The sequence below is a fragment of the Rhinoderma darwinii genome, unplaced genomic scaffold (genome assembly GCF_050947455.1).
Source record: "Rhinoderma darwinii isolate aRhiDar2 unplaced genomic scaffold, aRhiDar2.hap1 Scaffold_138, whole genome shotgun sequence".
Lineage (NCBI taxonomy): Eukaryota > Metazoa > Chordata > Amphibia > Anura > Rhinodermatidae > Rhinoderma > Rhinoderma darwinii.
Window position 1 is genome coordinate 197821 of NW_027461966.1, and position 22180 is coordinate 220000.

Genomic DNA, 22180 nt, shown 5'->3' on the forward strand with positions numbered 1-22180 from the left:
TTTACGCGTCGTAAATGGGCAGATGTTTCAATGGGCAGATGTTTGCCAACGCTTTCAAGCCGTAATTTCGGTCGTAATTCGGGGGTTAATACGCCCGAATTACGTCCGTAAATAGGCCGTGTGAACATACCCTTATACAGGAATAAAAAGAATGTCATCTGGGGTCCTGTATCTAAGCCTACATTGTGTTAGGCTTAGATACAGGCTCCATGTGTGACACTGTTTGTTAGACCCCGTATCTAAGCCTAACAATGTAGGCTTAGATACAGGACCCCAGAAGATCTTATCCAGTTCAGGACCGGGCTATTTTGCGCCTTCAGGACCAGACACCGTTTTGCCCTTTTTAGCACGTGTTAGTTAAATGGCTATAACATTTTTATTTGTTGGGCTAACGGCGTTATTTTTGCGACGTTTTTTCCGTAGACAATGCAGGTTTATTTTTTTAACGTTTTTATACCCACCTTTTTGCCATTTTAGAATTTTCATTCATAAAGTTTGAAAATAATAGTAAAAAAATATGCTTTTTTACGTTTCAGCAATTTTTTTTTTGGTAATAACATAGTTTTACCCTAAAATAGACCTTTTTTTTGTGATCGTCATTGTCTACCGTAAATTTTAATATATTATATGTCTATATTAGGGTAATTGGGTCAGCGATAGTGTTACAACAATGATTGGCGCGGGGGAACGGTATTTTTTGGGGGTGGGTATTTTATGTGTATTTATTATTTAATTTTTTTTGTACTTTACTATTTTTTTATTATTATGGTCTGTCCCTCAAAGGTCAAAAAAGACCTTTGGGGAACTTTATATATTTTTTTTCTTTCTTTTACACCATCTTTTCCACTGTAACTGGAGTTGCACAGCAGCCCCAGTTACAGGGGAAATCAGCCCTCTCATAGTGACGATTGTCACTAACTGGGCTGTGCTGGGTCTAGTAAGACCGAGCAGCAGTCTGCCACTAACGGCACCCGGCGATCATGTGACCAGTCACATGATCACCGGGAGGAATAGAGACAGCGCCGCTGCTGCTGCTGTCTCTATTCCTATACACAGCGTTCATTGAAGCACCACACACACTAACAATGCCCCCTGTAGATAGTGCCAGTGACAATGCCCCCTGTAGATAGCGCCAGTCACAATGCCCTCTGTAAATAATGACCGTCACAATAACCTCTGTGGATAGCACCAGTCACAATACCCTCTGTAAATAGTGCCAGTCACACTGCCCCCTGTAGATCGCGCCAGTCAAAATGCCCCCCTGTAGATATTGCCCAGTGTAAATAGAGTGCCCTGTAGATATTGCCCCAATGCTGCCCACAGAAAAAAAAGCCAGTGCAATAGTAATCGGTTGTATCTGCATCCTAAGGACACGGATACAATTGGGTAAAAAGTCCTGTTTCACCCCGGTTCTCTGAACCAGCTGTAATTTTAACAACCAGTTCGGGAAAACCGGGGCGAACTGGTCCCCCTTCAGCCTCGGGACCTGGGCAAGTGCCCACATTGCCCTCATTGTAATCCGCTCCTGCATATATGGCTCTGACACTTCTCGGCATCCACTATGTATGAGCGGCGCTGAAATGATGACGAGATGGAGGGGAGAAGAAGAGCGGTGAGGTGAGTATGTGTTTTTTGATGTTATGGGAGACGTGGGAGGGATGCTATGGTGCATGGTGTGGTCATTGCTGCACAATTTTACCGCACGGCCCAGCAGAAAAATGCAACACATTTATTAAAATGCTTTTGCCTCTTAATAAATGTGTCGCACTTTACGGTCAATTTTTTTTCTATTAAGACTGGTGTATAAAACACCAGTGTTAATAAATTGCCCCCTTTATGATTAGTATCAGCGACTGGTAAGTATCCGGATAGATTGTAGTTGTAGGATCACACGCTGCAGTAACATCTTATTTCATGGATTTCTTACAGACATCGGCGTTATATAGAAATCGATAGCATTTACCAGGAATGTATTCTCACACCTCCTTCTTCTTTTTCAGGTGTCTATTTCAAAGTTCAGAGAATCAAGATGGTGAATGCTCCACAGGTCGGTTCACACGGAAACCGCAACGGAATCAGCGCCCAAAAAATGCCCCAAATCACTTTCCTGGAGCAGTTTCCGCCTCTGACCCCTCATTGAAATCAATGGGTGGCAGAAAAAAACGCGGAACTGATTAATTTGATTAATTTATAGGACTTTGTGGCTGGCGTTGGAGCCGTTTAGGTATTGTGATTGTCATGGGGCAGTTGGGTAAAGGTATGTTTTTAGTCTTGTGTGAGGCTGATAAAGTGTAACTAAACTTTTAACATATCAAAGTGACATAGCAGAAGTTTTGATCAGTGGGGGTCTCAGCACTGAGACCCCCCCCCCCCCCGACTGCTACAGCGAAGCGGCAGAAGCGCTTGGGTGAGTGCTGTGCCGCATGGTTTCTGATTGGCTTTCCACGGAAAACTGAGTGAGCGTTGTACGGACTAAATGTAAACTCTGAGTCTGTACACCGTTTGCTCAACTTTCCGAGGGAAGACGATCAGAAACAAAGCAGTACATCGCTCACCCTGCCGCTTCTGCTGCTTCATTTTAGCAATAAGTGGGGGTCTCAGTGCTAGGACTCCCACCGATCAAAACTTCTGACATGTCACTATGTTTAGTAACAATTTAAGGCCCCATGCACATGACTAAAAAAACAGAACCGCCTGGTTCTATTGGCCGCAGAAACCTTTCCGTATCGCTACGGATAGCTGTCTGTGCCGTAGAACCGTGCCGTGAATTATGGAGCATGTCCTACTTTTCGTTTTTTATGGGCCGTGCTCCCATACTTTGTATGAGAGCACGGCCCGAAACTGTGGCCCGCAGCCATCGGCAGCTGGCCGTGCCCACAATCACAGGCCGTGATTATGGGCACAGCCGTGTGAATGGGGCCGAAATGTTGATAAAATTCCTATAGAAAGTATTATGACTAAGTAAAGTAGCTGCGATAGAAATAATTCATACAGTTCTGGTAATAAAGTGATTTTGAGTTGGATTTCCCCGGTCAGATGCGGTTTGGTTGCTGTTTGCAGAAGAGTTTTCTTCTGGAGTTCTTGTTCTTGGAGGATATTCTTGAGGACATTTGGACGTTCTAACAGTCAGTTGTCTACCTCTGGCCATAGAGTAGTGTTTCATCTCTTACAGACGAGTGTGCAGCTTAAAGGGGTTTTTCCATCTTAGACATTTTTGGCGGGTCCAGCTCTGATGTATGCCATAAATGTCTAAGATGGGAAGAACTCCTATAAAATGCTCCATTTGTGGCAGGGTAAGGAAGGACACTCTACTTGCCGTCAGATCCACCAAATTAAAGGTAGCGATGAATGGGGTGATAAATGTTGCAGCCAGACGCCCCTTACATCCCGGCTAGTAACAAGATATCATCATTATTTGAGGTGTTCCTGATGTAGAAATCCCTATGTGTAATGACAATGACGTTATCGAGCCCAGTATATTTTGTTTGTCAGTATGTTACACAATCTTTCTGGTTATCAGCAGTGTCCATGAAAGTCTCCCCTGAAATAAGGCTCATTTTTGTAGGGTTTGTGTGGGCAGGGTTTTAATATTTTTCCTGTGGGTGGCGCAGTTTAGTTGACACGTCTCCTTTTCATTTCCTCTCTAGTGATTTGGCCAGAAGTCACAAGTCAGTGTCCGGCTATTTTCACTACTAGTGATATCACTTTGTGTCATAACTTGGCGCATGTGAGGTCTCTATTGAATGTGTAATATTTTCCCTGATGATGATATCAGATATTTGGTGTCCTCTCTAGGCCACACTTAGGCCCATGTTATAAATGAGATGTAAATGGTCCACTGAATAGATTGTAGAATGGTTTTCTGTTATACAGATGTGAAGGAGAGCGCTATTTCTTCTAGACATCTGATCTTTGGTGTGATTGGTGAATAATTTAGGGGCTGTGGTCAGAGACAATTCCATGATACTTGTGGCTTATAGTCAGTGTGGGGTGGTCGGTGCGACCTCTTGGATAGGAAGACTTGAGGTGGGATCTCTAGTTTGGCTCCGCAGAATGTACCCCAGAACGGATTTAATTGCCCCTTAAAAATGATTTGAGCTTTATCAGAAACCAGGCACACTAACATCTCTTTACTGATCCAGTACATCTATAGCATATACCAGGAACGTATTATAGCACCTCTTTCTTTTCTAGATGTCTATAAGTGAAGAGAAGCAAAATATAGAATCCTCCAGTCAGCGGCAATGGATGAATCAGAGGACTGGTAATTAATATTATTATTAATTACTGCTAATTATCAGGCTGGTTTCTAGCTCTGGATTACTCAGAGGTGTAATTCCCAAGTGACGGCTAAGATTTGAACAGCGAAGCTACTGCAGTCCTAGTACTTGTAGCAGACGCTGAAATAGTAAATTAGAATCACTCGGAAACAACCGCCGATTCCCGGGTGCATACCGTCTTCTACAGCGATGTGACTGCGCATGAGCAGTAGCGCACGCTGAAATACAGGTTTAGAATAAGCACTTGGGAACAGTTGCCGGTTCCCGGGTACATACAGTCCTCTACAGCGATGTGACTGCGCATGAGCAGTAGCGCACGCTGAAATACAGGTTTAGAATAAGCACTTGGGAACAGTCGCCGGTTCCCGGGTACATACAGTCCTCTACAGCGATGTGACTGCGCATGAGCAGTAGCGCACGCTGAAATACAGGTTTAGAAGAAGCACTTGGGAACAGTCGCCGGTTCCCGGGTACATACCGCCCTCTATACAGCCATGTGACTGCGCATGTGCAGTAGCGCACGCTGAAATACAGGTTTAGAATAAGCACTTGGGAACAGTCGCCGGTTCCCGGGTACATACCGCCCTCTATACAGCCATGTGACTGCGCATGTGCAGTAGCGCACGCTGAAATACAGGTTTAGAATAAGCACTTGGGAACAGTCGCCGGTTCCCGGGTACATGCCGTCCTCTACAGTGATGTGACTGCGCATGAGCAGTAGCGCACGCTGAAATACAGGTTTAGAAGAAGCACTTGGGAACAGTCGCCGGTTCCCGGGTACATACCGCCCTCTATACAGCCATGTGACTGCGCATGTGCAGTAGCGCACGCTGAAATACAGGTTTAGAATAAGCACTTGGGAACAGTCGCCGGTTCCCGGGTACATACCGCCCTCTATACAGCCATGTGACTGCGCATGTGCAGTAGCGCACGCTGAAATACAGGTTTAGAATAAGCACTTGGGAACAGTCGCCGGTTCCCGGGTACATACCGTCCTCTACAGCGATGTGACTGCACATGAGCAGCAGCGCACGCTGAAATACAGGTTTAGAATAAGCACTTGGGAACAGTCGCCGGTTCCCGGGTACATACCGTCCTCTACAGCGATGTGACTGCACATGAGCAGTAGCGCATGCTGAAATACAGGTTTAGAATAAGCACTTGGGAACAGTCGCCAGTTCCCGGGTACATACCGTCTTCTACAGTGATGTGACTGCGCATGCGCAGTAGCACATGCTGAAATACAGGTTTAGAATAAGCACTTGGGAACAGTCGCCAGTTCCCGGGTACATACAGTCCTCTATACAGCCATGTGACTGCGCATGAGCAGTAGCGCACGCTGAAATACAGGTTTAGAATAAGCACTTGGGAACAGTCGCCAGTTCCCGGGTACATACAGTCTTCTACAGCGATGTGACTGCGCATGAGCAGTAGCACATGCTGAAATACAGGTTTAGAATAAGCACTTGGGAACAGTCGCCAGTTCCCGGGTACATACAGTCTTCTACAGCGATGTGACTGCGCATGAGCAGTAGCGCACGCTGAAATACAGGTTTAGAATAAGCACTTGGGAACAGTCGCCGGTTCCCGGGTACATACAGTCCTCTACAGTGATGTGACTGCGCATGAGCAGTAGTGCACGCTGAAATACAGGTTTAGAATAAGCACTTGGGAACAGTCGCCAGTTCCCGGGTACATACAGTCTTCTACAGCGATGTGACTGCGCATGAGCAGTAGTGCACGCTGAAATACAGGTTTAGAATAAGCACTTGGGATCAGTCGCCGGTTCCCGGGTACATACCGTCCTCTACAGCGATGTGACTGCACATGTGCAGTAGCGCACGCTGAAATACAGGTTTAGAATAAGCACTTGGGAACAGTCGCCGGTTCCCGGGTACATACAGTCCTCTACAGTGATGTGACTGCGCATGAGCAGTAGCGCACGCTGAAATACAGGTTTAGAATAAGCACTTGGGAACAGTCGCCGGTTCCCGGGTACATACCGTCCTCTACAGCGATGTGACTGCGCATGAGCAGTAGCGCACGCTGAAATACAGGTTTAGAATAAGCACTTGGGAACAGTCGCCGGTTCCCGGGTACATACCGTCCTCTACAGCGATGTGACTGTGCATGAGCAGTAGCACACGCTGAAATACAGGTTTAGAATACGCACTTGGGAACAGTCGCCGGTTCCCGGGTACATACAGTCTTGCTGAAATGCAAGTTTAGTAGAAGCACTCGGGAACAGTTGCCAGTTCCCGAGTGCAGGCGGGGACTTGGGCAGCGCTACTGTTGCGCATGCGCAGTTGCAGCTACGGGCTGGTAGTCACACCAAGCACTCGGGAATAATTGGATGTTCCGGAGTGCAAACGAAATAAAGCGTGTTCATGAGAACATTGAAAGCGACCACAAAGCCATACTATGGTCGGGAATTGTCTTTTCCCGACCATAGCCAGAGGAATGGGTTATGGTCGGATCCAAGGGCAACCAGTAACACAACAAAACTTCTGCAACAAAGGCGTTGAGTACATAATGGCATGGCTTTATAAGCATTCACACATGGCAGATCTGGGAGCCTTGTTTAGGCCCCCGGTTGCCATGGCACCTATCAGAAACCTGCGATTGCGCTGATGGTGACAGAAGAAGCCCCCACAATCTGTTTACCCACGTAGATGCCCCACTATTGACCACAGCAACTGAGGGGTAACGTGCCGGGATCTACGCTATTTCCCGCACCATCCAAGTACTGTACAATTACGGTACTTTGTGCTAACTGCATGGCACTATATATGTATGTCACCCAGTGGTTAAATTACAGAAAGCTGACATCAGTACCTTGAATTTCTAGGTTTATAGGATTTGCGTCTGTAAGTAAATAAACCGTATGCAACCCCAATGGCAGCCTCTATCTGTGGTGCACGGTTGGGTAAACGTTCTTTTGGCACTTGCCCCCTCCCCACCTAGTGCTGCACATGGAATAATACAAGACGTTTTTGGGCATGCGCAGTAGCCTGGGGCTGCTCTGCTTGTATGTACCAAGATGATGAAGCAAGCGGGCCTGGGACATTTCACCCATCTGCCCTTAACAACAACCCACCCCCAAATCTGGAACTTCTACAGAGCAGAGAGTAAGCCGGAGGGCATGAATAGCAGAAACAGTGAGGAAAATCCTGACCTAGAATGGATCCAATTGTAGCAAACTATCAGCTGCGAGAAATATCAGGCATGTTCCAGGATATAAACAAGAATATTCCCATTCACTGACCCCAAACAGATATCTTAAAAATGCTGAGGAATTAGTAAGTTGCCGAACTTTTCATTATACGAAATTTAAGCATCTAGTTACATGAAACCGGAAAATCCCTATTATATTGCCATTTTATAGAGATCAGTGGTAAAATAGTGGCCACTCGGGGGCACAAATATGGATAACCAGGCCTGTACCTCTAGTTGTGCCTGTGACAATGCATCACCCCCAACTTATTCTTAAGGACCATGAAGGAGTCCCTTATCTACACATATTCAGGGCGGAGGTGCCTTGCTGGGGGCTCCACTACATAAATATCCTGCAGACTGTCCGGAAACAAAATGTACTTCTCAGTCGTATGTATATATGTATGGAGCATGTCCTCACTGTATATACTGTACTCCCTCCTTACTGTCCTCATATATACTGTATATAATGTACTGTTCAGTTATATGTATATATGTATGGAGCATGTCCTCACTGTATATACTGTACTCCCTCCTTACTGTCCTCATATATATTGTATATAATGTACTGTTCAGTTATATGTATATATAGGATGTGTCCTCACTGTATATACTGTACTCCCACTTTACTGTCCTCATATATACTGTATATAATGTACTGTTCAGTTATATGTATATATGGGACGTGTCCTCACTGTATATACTGTACTCCCTCCTTACTGTCCTCATATATACTGTATATAATGTACTGTTCAGTTATATGTATATATGGGACGTATCCTCACTGTATATACTGTACTCCCTCTTTACTGTCCTCATATATACTGTATATAATGTACTGTTCACTTATATGTATATATGGGACGTGTCCTCACTGTATATACTGTACTCCCTCTTTACTGTCCTCATATATACTGTATATAAAGTACTGTTCAGTTATATGTATATATAGGACGTGTCCTCACTGTATATACTGTACTCCCTCTTTACTGTCCTCATATATACTGTATATAAAGTACTGTTCAGTTATATGTATATATAGGACGTGTCCTCACTGTATATACTGTACTCCCTCTTTACTGTCCTCATATATACTGTATATAATGTACTGTTCAGTTATATGTATATATGGGACGTGTCCTCACTGTATATACTGTACTCCCTCCTTACTGTCCTCATACAGTGAAGGAAATAAGTATTTGATCCCTTGCTGATTTTGTAAGTTTGCCCACTGTCAAAGACATGAACAGTCTAGAATTTTTAGGCTAGGTTAATTTTACCAGTGAGAGATAGATTATATAAAAAAAATAAAAATAAATCACATTGTCAAAATTATATATATTTATTTGCATTGTGCACAGAGAAATAAGTATTTGATCCCTTTGGCAAACAAGACTTAATACTTGGTGGCAAAACCCTTGTTGGCAAGCACAGCAATCAGACATTTTTAGTAGTTGATGATGAGGTTTGCACACATGTTAGATGGAATTTTGGCCCACTCCTCTTTGCAGATCATCTGTAAATCATTAAGATTTCGAGGCTGTCGCTTGGCAACTCGTATCTTCAGCTCCCTCCATAAGTTTTCGATGGGATTAAGGTCTGGAGACTGACTTGGCCACTCCATGACCTTAATGTGCTTCTTTTTGAGCCACTCCTTTGTTGCCTTGGCTGTATGTTTCGGGTAATTGTCGTGCTGGAAGACCCAGCCACGAGCCATTTTTAATGTCCTGGTGGAGGGAAGGAGGTTGTCACTCAGGATTTGACGGTACATGGCTCCATCCATTCTCCCATTGATGCCGTGAAGTAGTCCTGTGCCCTAAGCAGAGAAACATCCCCAAAACATAATGTTTCCACCTCCATGCTTGACAGTGGGGACGGTGTTCTTTGGATCATAGGCAGCATTTCTCTTCCTCCAAAAACGGCGAGTTGAGTTAATACCAAAGAGCTCAATTTTTGTCTCATCTGACCACAGCACCTACTCCCAATCACTCTCAGAATCATCGAGATGTTCATTTGCAAACTTCAGACGGGCCTGTACATGTGCCTTCTTGAGCAAGGGGACCTTGCGGGCACTGCAGGATTTTGATCCATTACGGCGTAATGTGTTACCAATGGTTTTCTTGGTGACTGTGGTCCCAGCTGCCTTGAGATCATTAACAAGTTCCCCCCGTGTAGTTTTCGGCTGAACTCTCACCTTCCTCAGGATCAAGGATACCCCACGAGGTGAGATTTTGCATGGAGCCCCAGATCGATGTCGATTGACAGTCATTTTGTACGTCTTCCATTTTCTTACTATTGCACCAACAGTTGTCTCCTTCTCACCCAGCGTCTTACTTATGGTTTTGTAGCCCATTCCAGCCTTGTGCAGGTCTATGATCTTGTCCCTGACATCCTTAGAAAGCTCTTTGGCCTTGCCCATGTTGTAGAGGTTAGAGTCAGACTGATTAATTGAGTCTGTGGACAGGAGTCTTTTATACAGGTGACCATTTAAGACAGCTGTCTTTAATGCAGGCACCAAGTTGATTTGGAGCGTGTAACTGGTCTGGAGGAGGCTGAACTCTTAATAGTTGGTAGGGGATCAAATACTTATTTCTCTGTGCACAATGCAAATAAATATATATAATTTTGACAATGTGATTTTTTTTTTTTTATATATATAATCTATCTCTCACTGGTAAAATTAGCCTAGCCTAAAAATTCTAGACTGTTCATGACTTTGACAGTGGGCAAACTTACAAAATTAGCAAGGGATCAAATACTTATTTCCTCCACTGTATATATTGTATATAATGTACTGTTCAGTTATATGTATATATAGGATGTGTCCTCACTGTATATACTGTACTCCCTCTTTACTGTCCTCATATATACTGTATATAAAGTACTGTTCAGTTATATGTGTATATAGGACGTGTCCTCACTGTATATACTGTACTCCCTCTTTACTGTCCTCATATATACTGTATATAATGTACTCTTCAGTTATATGTATATATGGGACAGGGTCCGCTCTCTAATCAGGATTTTTAAGGTGCTATGGATAAAACATTATCCCCTACTATACCTTTTCCTGTAATATTATAATAAATATTGGATTTCTCTCTTTCTAAACAGACTCCGCTCCCACTGGACAACATGCAGGGCTCCCATGTTACGTCATCGCCATAGAAACTGTTCGGTTTCCAACCATCGTAGAACGGACAACTAACCGGCAACTGAAAGCTCCTCCCAATGTATTAATGTCACTTCTGTATGGACAGGTAAGATTTGTCTATCCCCTTCAATGGGTTTTCCCATGAAGGACATTTATGACATCTCCACAGGATATGTCATAAATGTCAGATAGATGGGAGTCCCACCTCTGTGACCGGCGCCTATCTCCAGAACGAGGCCCCCTAAACAGTGGCGGATTAAGTAGGCCATAGGCCCTGGGCTGTTACCCAAACATGGGGCCCCCCTACTCCTCCGCCGCCCTGCCACTACCTTTTTGTGCAAGCATTAACAGATGGATGTTACGATTCCCCTTGTCAAAGGGCTGCGTCCCTACATACTGACAGTATCACACTGTGCAGGGACACATCCTCCTGACAAGGGGAATGGTAACACGCAATTGTCTATCAGTCCTGGACTGCACAAAGATATTTTGTGAAAGACAAGGATTTCCTATAAAAAACATGTCAGGAGAGGAGACAGATTCTCTATAAATCTAGTGACTCACAGAAGGTAAAGTAAAGCACCACACACACAGCCCCCGTAGAAAGCGCCACACACAGCCCCTGTCGATAGCACCACACACACAGCCCCTGTAGATAGCATCACACACACAGCCCCTGTAGATAGCTTCACACACATCCCCCCTCCCCTTGTATATAGTGCCACACAGCCCCCTCTCCCCTTGTATATAGTGCCACATATCCCCCCTCCCCTTGTATGTAGTGCTACACAGCAATCACTGCCCTGTATATTGCCACATATATTGCCTCCAAAACAAAACATTGTACTTACCTTGCCCCGTTCCCGCGACGGACGGTGCGCTGCACTGTCTCCAGGCAGAACGCATGCTCATATCAGCGTGATGCAGTTACGTCATCACGGCGGCCTGCCCAGGGAGTCTTCCCAGCACCTTATAGGCTGCAGTCCTAACTTGGCCTGAAGCCTATATCATTAATTCATATCTGCGTCCTGAGGATGCAGATACAAGTGAATGTGGCTGTCGCTAGCATCGGGGCCCCCTCCAGTTCTAGGCGCCAATGGGCTTGAGGGGGCCCGTGCAGCCCAGCCAATAAATGTTATGGGCTTGGCAGCCATGGGCCCCCTGGGAGCCTTGGTTGGCTGCCCGAGCCTTCCTAACGATGATCCGCCGCTGCCCCCAAACCCAGTTATAGCTTTTTGTGCTCATGCTGCTTCCTGGTCACTTCTTGATGACATTGTCGGAAGTTACAGAAACAGCGGTGAGTGCCTCGAATTTCTATCTTATATATATATATATATATATATATATATATATATAGATGTGCTCAGGACTTCACCCTAGGATCCCCCCTTACTAGTAATAAAGGCCGTGCACCTGCATTTGGGATTTCAGATCCTCGCTGTCTTTTTGGATTATTTATCAGTTTGTTTTCTGTGTTTTTACAGATAGTGCCAGAAACCCAACTATGGATTTTAGAGCCAGAGAACAGTCATGGCTGGTTAAAGATGACTCCACAGCCACAGGTGTTGGCAGTCAGAGAAATATTAGGGAGCCACAGAACTCCTTCAAAAGCCTTGTAAATAAAAGAATGAAAGTTTGGTGGAACCGAGCATTCCTAGCAAATTATCTGCAACGGAACCTTATACCGAGGGGGTTACACATACAAGTTTTCCCATCATTTCCAACTGAAGATGTGAATTTTCCATCTAAATGGGAGGAGAACTGCAGTGCGTGTTCATTTAAAGTGATGGAGCTTCTTATTGGACTCAATAACACCTCATTAGAAAACAGGGATAACGAGCTGGAAAAGATCCAGCAAAAATTAAAAGCAGAGATGTCCAAAGAGAACTTAGAAACATTTAAAACACAATTGGATCAACAATGCCTCGTCTGGAGAAAAGAAATGGAGAGCAGAAAAACAAAGAAATTGATATGTGATAATAATGATTTTCAACAGAAGAAAATATATTGATGGAATCGGAGACAAAATGGTGAATCACTGAGTCTTTCCTCTTCTATGTGATCTTTGTCATCACAGAGCGGTCACCATGATATGACATTATGTAGTAGCGTGCGGTCTACACGTGACTTACCAAGATACAAAAGAAAACGGAACTAAAATCGTCATCCAACAGTAGGAGAAAAATGAATAAGGGATTGGAACAAAATCCAAGACATCAAAAGAAGGTAATTAACATTTCTATGCATCAATTATCTATAGGTGACATCACACTGTTGGACAAAGTCTTGACCTTTTCTCCCGCCTCCTGTTTTGATCTTTTCTCAGCAGTAAAAGATCTGCAATTTTTTGCACAATCTTTGATCTTTAAGAAATGGTATTTTAAAGAGGAAGGCGATTTATTTGTCACAGTTGAGGAACGAGAAACATTGCGAATATTTGAGAAACTCTTTCACCAAGAAGGGGGAATATCAGAAGGTAAGATTCATATCTGTATTAGAACCAAATCTACAAAATCCCCCCGTTGTCTATTTGCCCCGCAGTAGATCTTTTTGTCAAATTAGTCCCTGAAGATTAGCAAAACATTCCAAGGAAAATTAAGAATGACAATCTGTCGAGTTCAGAGAGAGAGAGAGAGAGAGAGAGAGAGAGAGAGAGAGAGCTTGGAGAGGATTAAATCATGGCATGATGTGGTAGTAAAACCTGCCGATAAAGGCAGAAATGTGGTATTTTGGCCACGCCAGATGTATATTTATGAAGCAAATCGCCAATTGAAAAAACTCCACTTTTTAAATAATGATATCACGGAGGCGGAGGTTGCTTTAGCAATCTCTAAGCTACACAATAATAAAACGCCGGTTCCTGACGGCCTATCGGCTGAATACTACAAACTTTTGCCAGATATTGTACCGACATTGACGAGGACCATACAAGCCATATTTAGTGGGGAGATTGACCTGCCTAACTTTCATGCGTCCAGGACCATATTGCTTCCCAAACCTGACAGGGATCCAACCCTCCTTTCCTCATATTGTCCGATTTCCCTTTTAAACCAAGACTATAAGCTCCTAACAAAGATTTTGGCCGACCGCCTCCAAACCATGTTTGGACTGATCATTGCCCCAACCCAACTGGGTTTCTTAAGGAATAGACATTCCACTAAAGGTATCCGTCAGGTTGTAGCAGCCACGGTGTCTGCACTAGACCCCTCCTCCCCAGTGACCATGCTGCTGGGACTTGACGCGGAAAAGGCGTTTGACTCTTTATCATGGCCATTTCTCACAGCGGTGTTGCAGTCCCGGGCCTTCGGGGACCGCTTTCTAACATTCCTTTCACGCTCACAGGCCTGCTCTACCACATCCCTTACCATCAATGGGCTTAACTCCCCTCCTATCTCAATTTTCAGGGGTACGTGTCAGGGATGCCCTTTCTCACCGTTACTGTTTCATTTATCCCTAGATCCACTTCTCCGTCATCTCCAGTCCCTAGCATGTTTTCAAGGCATACAAATTGGAGATTCTCAAATTAAACTATCGGCATTTGCAGATTATATTTTGTTCTTCATATCTAACCCTGCCTCTACTTTACAACCAATCCTCCAGGATATCCCAATTTATGGTGCCCTGTCAGGTTTCAAGATCAATCTACAAAAATCAGAAGCCCTAATTCTTAAGGGTCCCTCCAGGCCACTCTGGTCTTCGAAGCATGCATTTAAATGGAACTCTGATTACATTCCCTATTTGGGGGTACGCATCACGAGACAACCATCAAATTTATATCAACGAAACCTTAATCCCATTATTGCATATTTGGAATCCCAACTCATGGCTTGGGGGCACTTTACTCTATCATTTTTAGGTAGGGCTAATCTATTAAAAATGGTTGTCTTCCCTAAATTGTTATACTTACTACAATCCTTGCCTATATACTTGAGACCAGTTGATGTTAGGCAAAAGAGACCAAGAGTGAGCCTATGCATATTGCAGCAACATCATGAAAATGGAGGGATTCATTTTCCACAGATTCACTTATACAATATGGCAGCTCAACTACGAGTGATTGGAGATTGGATAACTGGCAGCTCCTGCTTTTCTGATTCTACATTGGACCAACAATTTTCAAAACCCATTTCCTTAACATGCCTCTTACACACTCCATACTCGGCTCTATCACCTGATGAACGGGCTAACCCCCTAGTCATGTCCTCCTGGAAACATGGACCAAGGTCAGACAACACTTAGGTTTAAACCCTAGATTTTTCCTACTTCTTCCTTGGGTCCATAACTTTGACTTCCAAAATGCCAACCCCCATGTGGTTTTTCGTGGATTGGTTGGGGGGGGAGGGGTTGACATGTATTAATCAGATAACTAACATGCTCACTCGTCGTCCATACTCATTTAATGAACTACGTATACAATATGATTTTTTGGGCCAACACCCATTTTATTACATGCAGGCCTGTAGCTATGCTCACAAGGTCATTAGACACTTACAAGACCAAGACTGGGATGACTTCTTCTGTCACTAGACTCCATCTCACCAATGCCGAAAAAGACTAATCACTACCTATTATAACGTTTTAAGACAGCCATTGGACTACACTAAATCGAGATCAGGCGTATCTTACTGGGTTGACCACTTAGATCAAACAACTCATGACGATGTCCTATCATCTGTAACTATGGCTGCCAAATACCTCCAATCAGATATGTCCTGGGAGATGTCTTTTAAAATAGCCCATAGGGCTGACGTGTCCCCTTATAGGGGCTTTCTCATGGGTAACTCCTCTGACCATTCGTGTTTAAAGTGTGGAGCACCGCAATTACATTGTCTCTGGTTATGCCCAACTATTGTTGACTTTTGGCGAAAGATACAATATTTTGTGTCGAACACCCTGTCCATACCATGCTCCTCAACCCAAAAGTGGGGCCTCTTTGGGATACTGCCACCTTCCATGCTCTTTATCCCGAAACATCACAAACAACTGTTATACTATGTCTCTGCGGCTGCTAGGAAGGCCATTCTCCAGGTTTGGATAAATAATACACCCCCCACACATCGTATTTCCCTAGAAAAAATATCTTATATTTTCCGAATGGATTGGGTGGAAACCTCCCATCGAAAAGAGCACAAAACTGAAGCCTTTTTTAAGTTGTGGGAGAACTTTATACCTCTCTTACCACTTCATATAAAACAAAAACTGATTGCATGCTTTGGCTCCACAACTTGGTATCTGGAGCATCAGCTGTCTGGCGTGACACCAATCATGATCTGATTCCTTAAATATCTGTATTGAATCGCGGTAACGATGGGGATACACGTGTCCATCCTCTTCCCCCTCCCCCTCTATACTTCCCTTCCCCCTTCTTTATGGTTTATTTAGTGTGTTTCATCTCCTATGAATATTGACACTTTTTCAATTTGTCTTTGGGCTAAAATCTCTAATTCTGTCCTCGCTCCAACTAGGATCATTTGAAGTAATTTATACAAATTGTAGATTATATAATATGCTAAATAATGATATAAGTGTTCAGAGATGCTATTGGCATGGGAAATATTGTTGAATTGTTGTTCGCTTGTTTGTTATGTTTGGAAAAATAAAAAATACATCAATTTAAAAAAAAACTAAATAAAAAAAAACTCCACTTGTTGTAGAAGGTTAACATACAATTCTTTATTATCCTTTAGAGCAAAGATGATCCACATTCTACAAGATGGTATGGATGCCGGAGTCCTCTCCAAGTCCCTAATGGAGGCACTGATTGTGACTGAGCCAACGATACAGACGCCTTTTCTACTACCCAAAATTCATAAGGACCCTCCAGGTAGGCCAATTATATTGTGTACCGGGGGGTTAACTCAGAAGGTGTGCGGATGGGTCGACCACCATTTAAAACCATTAGTGGAATGTCTACCTTCGTATCTGTGCGACTCTGCAGATTTGTTGTTGAAAATTGAAGAGATTCATTTAGATGACAGACATATTTTGGTAACTTGTGACATTGAGTCACTATATATCGGCATCCAGCATTCGGATGGGTTGCATGCAGTGGCCACCTTTTTGCATATGAGCAATATAGGAAAGACTTTTCAGAGTTGTTGCTAACCCTATCGGACATTGTTCTCAAACACAATTTTTATCACGTTCAATGGGTCCTTCTACCTGCAACTCCAGGGCACGGCAATGGGGGCAGCCTGTGCACCCTCATACGCCAACCTGTTCCTGGGGCTGTGGGAGAGGGACCTATTCCTGCCAGATCATGAGATATCAATGAACCAGCTCCTTTTCTGGGCCCGTTCATTGATGACATCTTCATGATCTGGCAGGGGACTTCGGATGAATTAATGGAATTCATCAGTGTATTTAACTATAATACACGTAACATTAAATTAACATGCAAGTGGAATCACGTTGAGATAGATTTTTTGGACATACTAACTAAAAGGATCCATAATGGTTGTCTCCAGACAGATTTGCATCGTAAAGAGACATCAACAAACTCATTTCTTCACGCAACGTCTTCACATCCTCGCCACACCGTCGAAGCTATACCAACTGGACGATTACTGCGTGTTAAGAAAATTTGTTCAACTCATGAAGATTTGAAATTCCGCACGACTGAGTTAAGAAAGAGGCTTGCTCAACAGGGCTGCAGCCGCTGCCGCAATGTTAATAAAGCCCATTGACGACCACGTGCACAGCTCCCCCTCGTGCACAGCTATTACAAACTGTAACTAAACATAAGGAATTTCTCCTAAGGTAAGATTTACGAACACGTATCATTTGGTCAGAAATGAGGGACACCTCAAACACATTTTGGCCGATGCTCCTCAATGATCCAATTCTACAGAAAGTACTACCAAATTATCTTGCTGTTGCACCATGTAGAGCGCGTTCTTTACGTGACGCAATAGTTACCGAACAGTGGAAAAACCGGGTAAATGTTTTGGAAAGATTGGTCCTAAGTGGGGTTGTAACCCTTGCGGCGACTGTATTAGTTGCCCTAATATTGAACGCTCTCAGGGTTTTGTTGACTCAAGTGGGTTGAAAAATGTTAAGATCACATGGCCAATTACATGTGGCACTACAGGTGTGATCTATCATGCAACTTACCCTTGCCCTAAAATGTATATTGGCATGGGAACCCGAGAATTGCGCTTTCTCGTAAGAGAACATGTTAGAGACATTGAAAATGCCAAAACAGTAGAGTATATGGAAGAGCTGAAGACGATTCCACAACATTTTCACCTACATCATGCGTGTAACTCTAGACTTGTGAGAGTGAAGGGAATAGATCACATCAATACTGATATGCGAGGACGAGATGTAAAAAGAGGCTTTTGCAATCAGAATGCAGGTGGATATGGAGGCTTAAGACAACACAACCGAGGGGTGTCAATGAGAACATTGGTGTTGCTGCATTTCTCTGACTGCTACCAAAGCTTTTAGTCGGTATTTTTGATTTTATGTTCTTATTTTGATTTTAATCTACATTTCTTTATTTGTGTATACAGATTAGATATATGGTTTACGCTGCCTGTGTTGACTATGTCAACTGTGCAATTTTCGGGTTGTCATGATCTTCATCCTCAACAATGATTTCCTACTTCTGATGATCTTCACAAACAATAGAAAAGCGGGCTCTGTCTGCAGATCACTGCATATTATATTCTGCACCTTTGAGGCTTGTTGTATTAGATATATCGACATGTAACTAAAATCTGCTTTGTGCTTGGCACTTGTAGTCCATTTTATTTTTTGATGCATAATACACACGTTGTTTTTTTCTTCTTTTTTCATCGCACACGCCTATTCACACTATTTTTTATTTTTCGTTTTTTATTTCTTTTATTTTGTCACCATACATTTATTACCTTTTCACTCTTTTACTTACACATGTTCTATATAAACAACACTTTATTGTGTTTAATATCATTTCTTACCTGTCACTTCCCTACTATGTTCAGGTTGTGTGCACTGGATTATTCCTTTTGGCACGTATATATTGGTCTTTTTTCACACATTATAATTGATAATAATGTTCCACACTTGATTACTCCCTACACGTTGACACTCTTCATCACACATCACTTTGTGGCCATATATTTATATGTATTTGTATGATACATGTGCAATATATCCAGTGGCGGATTATCATATGGGCGATTCGGGCGGCCGCCCGGGGCCCGAGGCTCCCAGGGGGCGCATGGCAGCCCGAACCGCACATCATTTTGCAAACCTATTCAGCGCGCTAGCGCTGCTACAAGCCGAAGATGAGGAGGGGAGGAGCAGAGAATTGGCCGGGATCCAGGGGTAGGACACGCCTCCCTGACAAGTGCGGGCGCCGCCATTGAGTAACAGAACAGCGACGGACGGCTGTTCTGTTACTCCAAAGCTGCAAGAAGAGCCGGGCGGGCGGTCACCGGCGCTGAGGTCAGTACAGGCTTATCCTCCTGCCCAACTGGTTCCCGACCGCTGGCTGTATTTTTACGGCCAGCGGTCAGGGACGGGTCCTTAAAACCCGAGCCATAGACTTTCTACGGCTCGGGTTTTAACTTGCTGCCCGCGCGATCGGGCAGCTGAATGTCGGGTCTCCGGCTGTCAGTGACTGCCGGGGACCCTGAGGAGAAGACAGAAGCAGCTATTCTGCTTCTGTCTTCTCCGATGTCTTACACAGCGTTCAATGAACGCTGTGTATAGGAATAGAGACAGCAGCAGCGGCGCTGTCTCTATTCCTCCCGGTGATCATGTGACTGGTCACATGATCGCCGGGTGCCGTTAGTGGCAGACTGTTGCTGGGTCTAACTAGACCCAGCACAGCCCTATTAGTGACAATCGTCACTATGAGAGGGCTGATTTTCCCTGTAACTGGGGCTGCTGTGCAGCTCCAGTTACAGTGGAAAAACATGGTGTAAAAAGAAAAAGTATATATAAAGTTCCCCAAAGGTCTTTTTTGACCTTTGGGGGACAGACCACAGTAATAAAAAAATAATAAAGTAAAGTGCAAAAAAAAATTAAATAATAAATACACATAAAATACCCACCCTCAAAAAAAACGTTCCCCCCGCCAATCATTGTTGTAACGCTAGCGCTGACCCAATTACCCTAATATAGACATGTAATATATTAAAATTTACGGTAAACAATGGCGATGACAAATAAAAGGTCTATTTTAGGGTAAAACTATGTTGTTACCAAAAAAAATAGCTGAAACGTAAAAAAGCTTATTTTTTTTACTATTATTTTCAAACTTTATGAATAAAAATTCTAAAATAGCAAAAAAGGTGTGTATAAAAACGATAAAAAACGAAACCTGCATTGTCTACGGAAAAAACGTCGCAAAAATCACGTCGTTTTAATTTATTTTTTATAAAAATGTGTGTTTGGTGCAACTTTGTAATTACGTTTTATTAAAAAATATTTTCACTTTTTGAGATACAGCTGCTTTGTATCCTGTATCCGTCAGGTCAGCAGGACTGACGGGATCAGTGACACGGGCCCTGCGCTAAATTATAATCTTAGATGTGATAGATTTGAGGTGGATCCTGCGTGTCACTGATCCTGTCAGTCCTGCTGACCTGACGGATACAGGATACAAAGCAGCTGTATCTCAAAAAGTAAAAATATTTTTTAATAAAATCAATCAATCACACACATACTAATATATATATATATATATATATATATATATATATATATATATATATATATATAAAATTATGATATAAAGTTTTTAAATGTGTACATAACATTGTGGCACTATATACAAGGGGGAGCGCTGTGAGGCACTATATACAAGGGGGAGCGCTGTGTGCCACTATATACAAGGGGGAGCGCTGTGTGCCACTATATACAAGGGGGAGCGCTGTGTGCCACTATATACAAGGGGAGTGCTGTGTGGCACTACATACAAGGGGGGGGCGCTGTGTGGCACTATATACAAGGGGGAGCGCTGTGTAGCACTATATACAAGGGGGGGCTGTGTAGTGCTATCCACAGTGGTATGTGTGTGGCGCTCTTTATAGGGGGGGGGGGCTTTTTGGTGCTATTTACAAGAGGGGGAGGGCTGTGTGGCGCTCTCTACAGGGGGCTGTATGGCACTATCTATATGGGGCTGTGTGTAACGCTCTCTACGGGGGGAATGTGTGATATATAGAGGGGGCTGTGTATGGCGATATCTATGGGGGTGTGTAATATCTACAGGGGCTGTGTGTGGCACTATGTACAGGGGGCTGTGTGTGGCACTATGTACAGGGGGCTGTGTGTGTATGTGGCGTTTTACAGTGTGTGGTATTATATTCAGGCACGCAGTGTTTAGTGCTATTATATTTAGGGGCACAGTATGTGGCACCATAATAACTTTATTTTCGTTTATAGGTGTGGAAATGTTGGAAAAGTGAGGAGACGTCTGAGTGGCAAATTCTGCAGAAATGAGTCATGGCCGGGAGAAGTCGTCATGAGCGCTGGACCGGATGGAGAAGAAAAGAGGAAGAAAACTACTAGAATCTGAGACGTCGTCACCTGTGAGTCACTAGATTTATAGAGAATCTGTCACCTCTCCTGACATGTTTATTATAGGAATCCTTGTATTTCACAAAAAGTCTTTCTGTAGTCCAGGACTGATAGACAATTCCCCTTGTCAGGAGGATGTGTCCCTGCACAGTGTGATACTCTCAGTATGTATGGACACAGCCCTGTGACAAGGGAAATCCTAACACTGTTAATGCTTGCCCAGAAAGGTAGTGTTAAAAATAGTTACGGCGCGGCAGGGCGGCGGTGAGGAAGGGGGGCCCAAGTTTGGGTAACAGCCCAGGGCCCATGGTCTACTTAATCCGCCACTGAATATATCTGTATAACTATCTTGTCTCTCTGTATTTTGGGTTTAGACTTGCAGACATGAAGTGTATCGCTATTGGACTGCCCGTACAGGGTTAATATCCTTCTGAATGCTTTTTCATGCATTCAATCACTGGTTGCATTCTGATTGGTTGTGATTGACCGGCCTCCGATTCATCACCCATGACACGCTGGGTTGCTGACACACGTGACCGCGTCAGGTGACGCGCTGATGTGTTTCCGCCCCAGTGTCTCGTTGTTGCCGTTTCTGGAGTCCGGCCATGTACTCGACCACATATTGCCACCAATAGTAAACAGTGAGTGCACTGATCTGATTTATGGGCATATATATATATATCACCTGGATATATTTAAGCACCATTGGCTAGCGTTCATTTAAATACTGTGTGTACTATCAGCGCCACCCCCTGATGAAGGCATTTAGCGCTGAAACGTGCGTCTGGGTGGGCACTCCCTGTGTTGGTGCTCCTGAACAACCTTATTATGGGTATGTTATATCCCTCCATACTTGGTTAATAGTTGATTCATTTTTGCTCTTACTTATGCGCTGACTGCTTTTTTGCACTGTATAGTTGTTTATTCCATACCATTTGGTATTTATATATGACCTACATTACGCAGGTCTGTGCAGCCATGGGGTCTCATCTAATTATTATTTTCTTTGTGAGTCACACAA

General features: G+C 43.7%; 1 protein-coding gene across 7 annotated transcripts in view; it reads left to right on the top strand.

Moving 5' to 3' along the window:
• Positions 1–2000: 2000 nt before the first annotated feature.
• Positions 2001–22180, top strand: part of LOC142699158 (uncharacterized) — a 23592-nt gene continuing 3412 nt past the window's right edge. For 2 of the 7 annotated variants that reach the window (XM_075848020.1, XM_075848024.1), the window contains exons 1-6: positions 2146–2257; positions 10608–10753; positions 12132–12873; positions 12974–13123; positions 16335–16471; positions 17115–17406. Coding sequence is in view for 1 of the 7 variants with exons in the window: in XM_075848024.1 (XP_075704139.1) it covers positions 2239–2257; positions 10608–10753; positions 12132–12266 (300 nt within the window). In the remaining 6 variants the exon portion in view is untranslated. The other 5 variants (XR_012866046.1, XM_075848023.1, XM_075848021.1 and 2 more) reach the window with 5 other exon arrangements.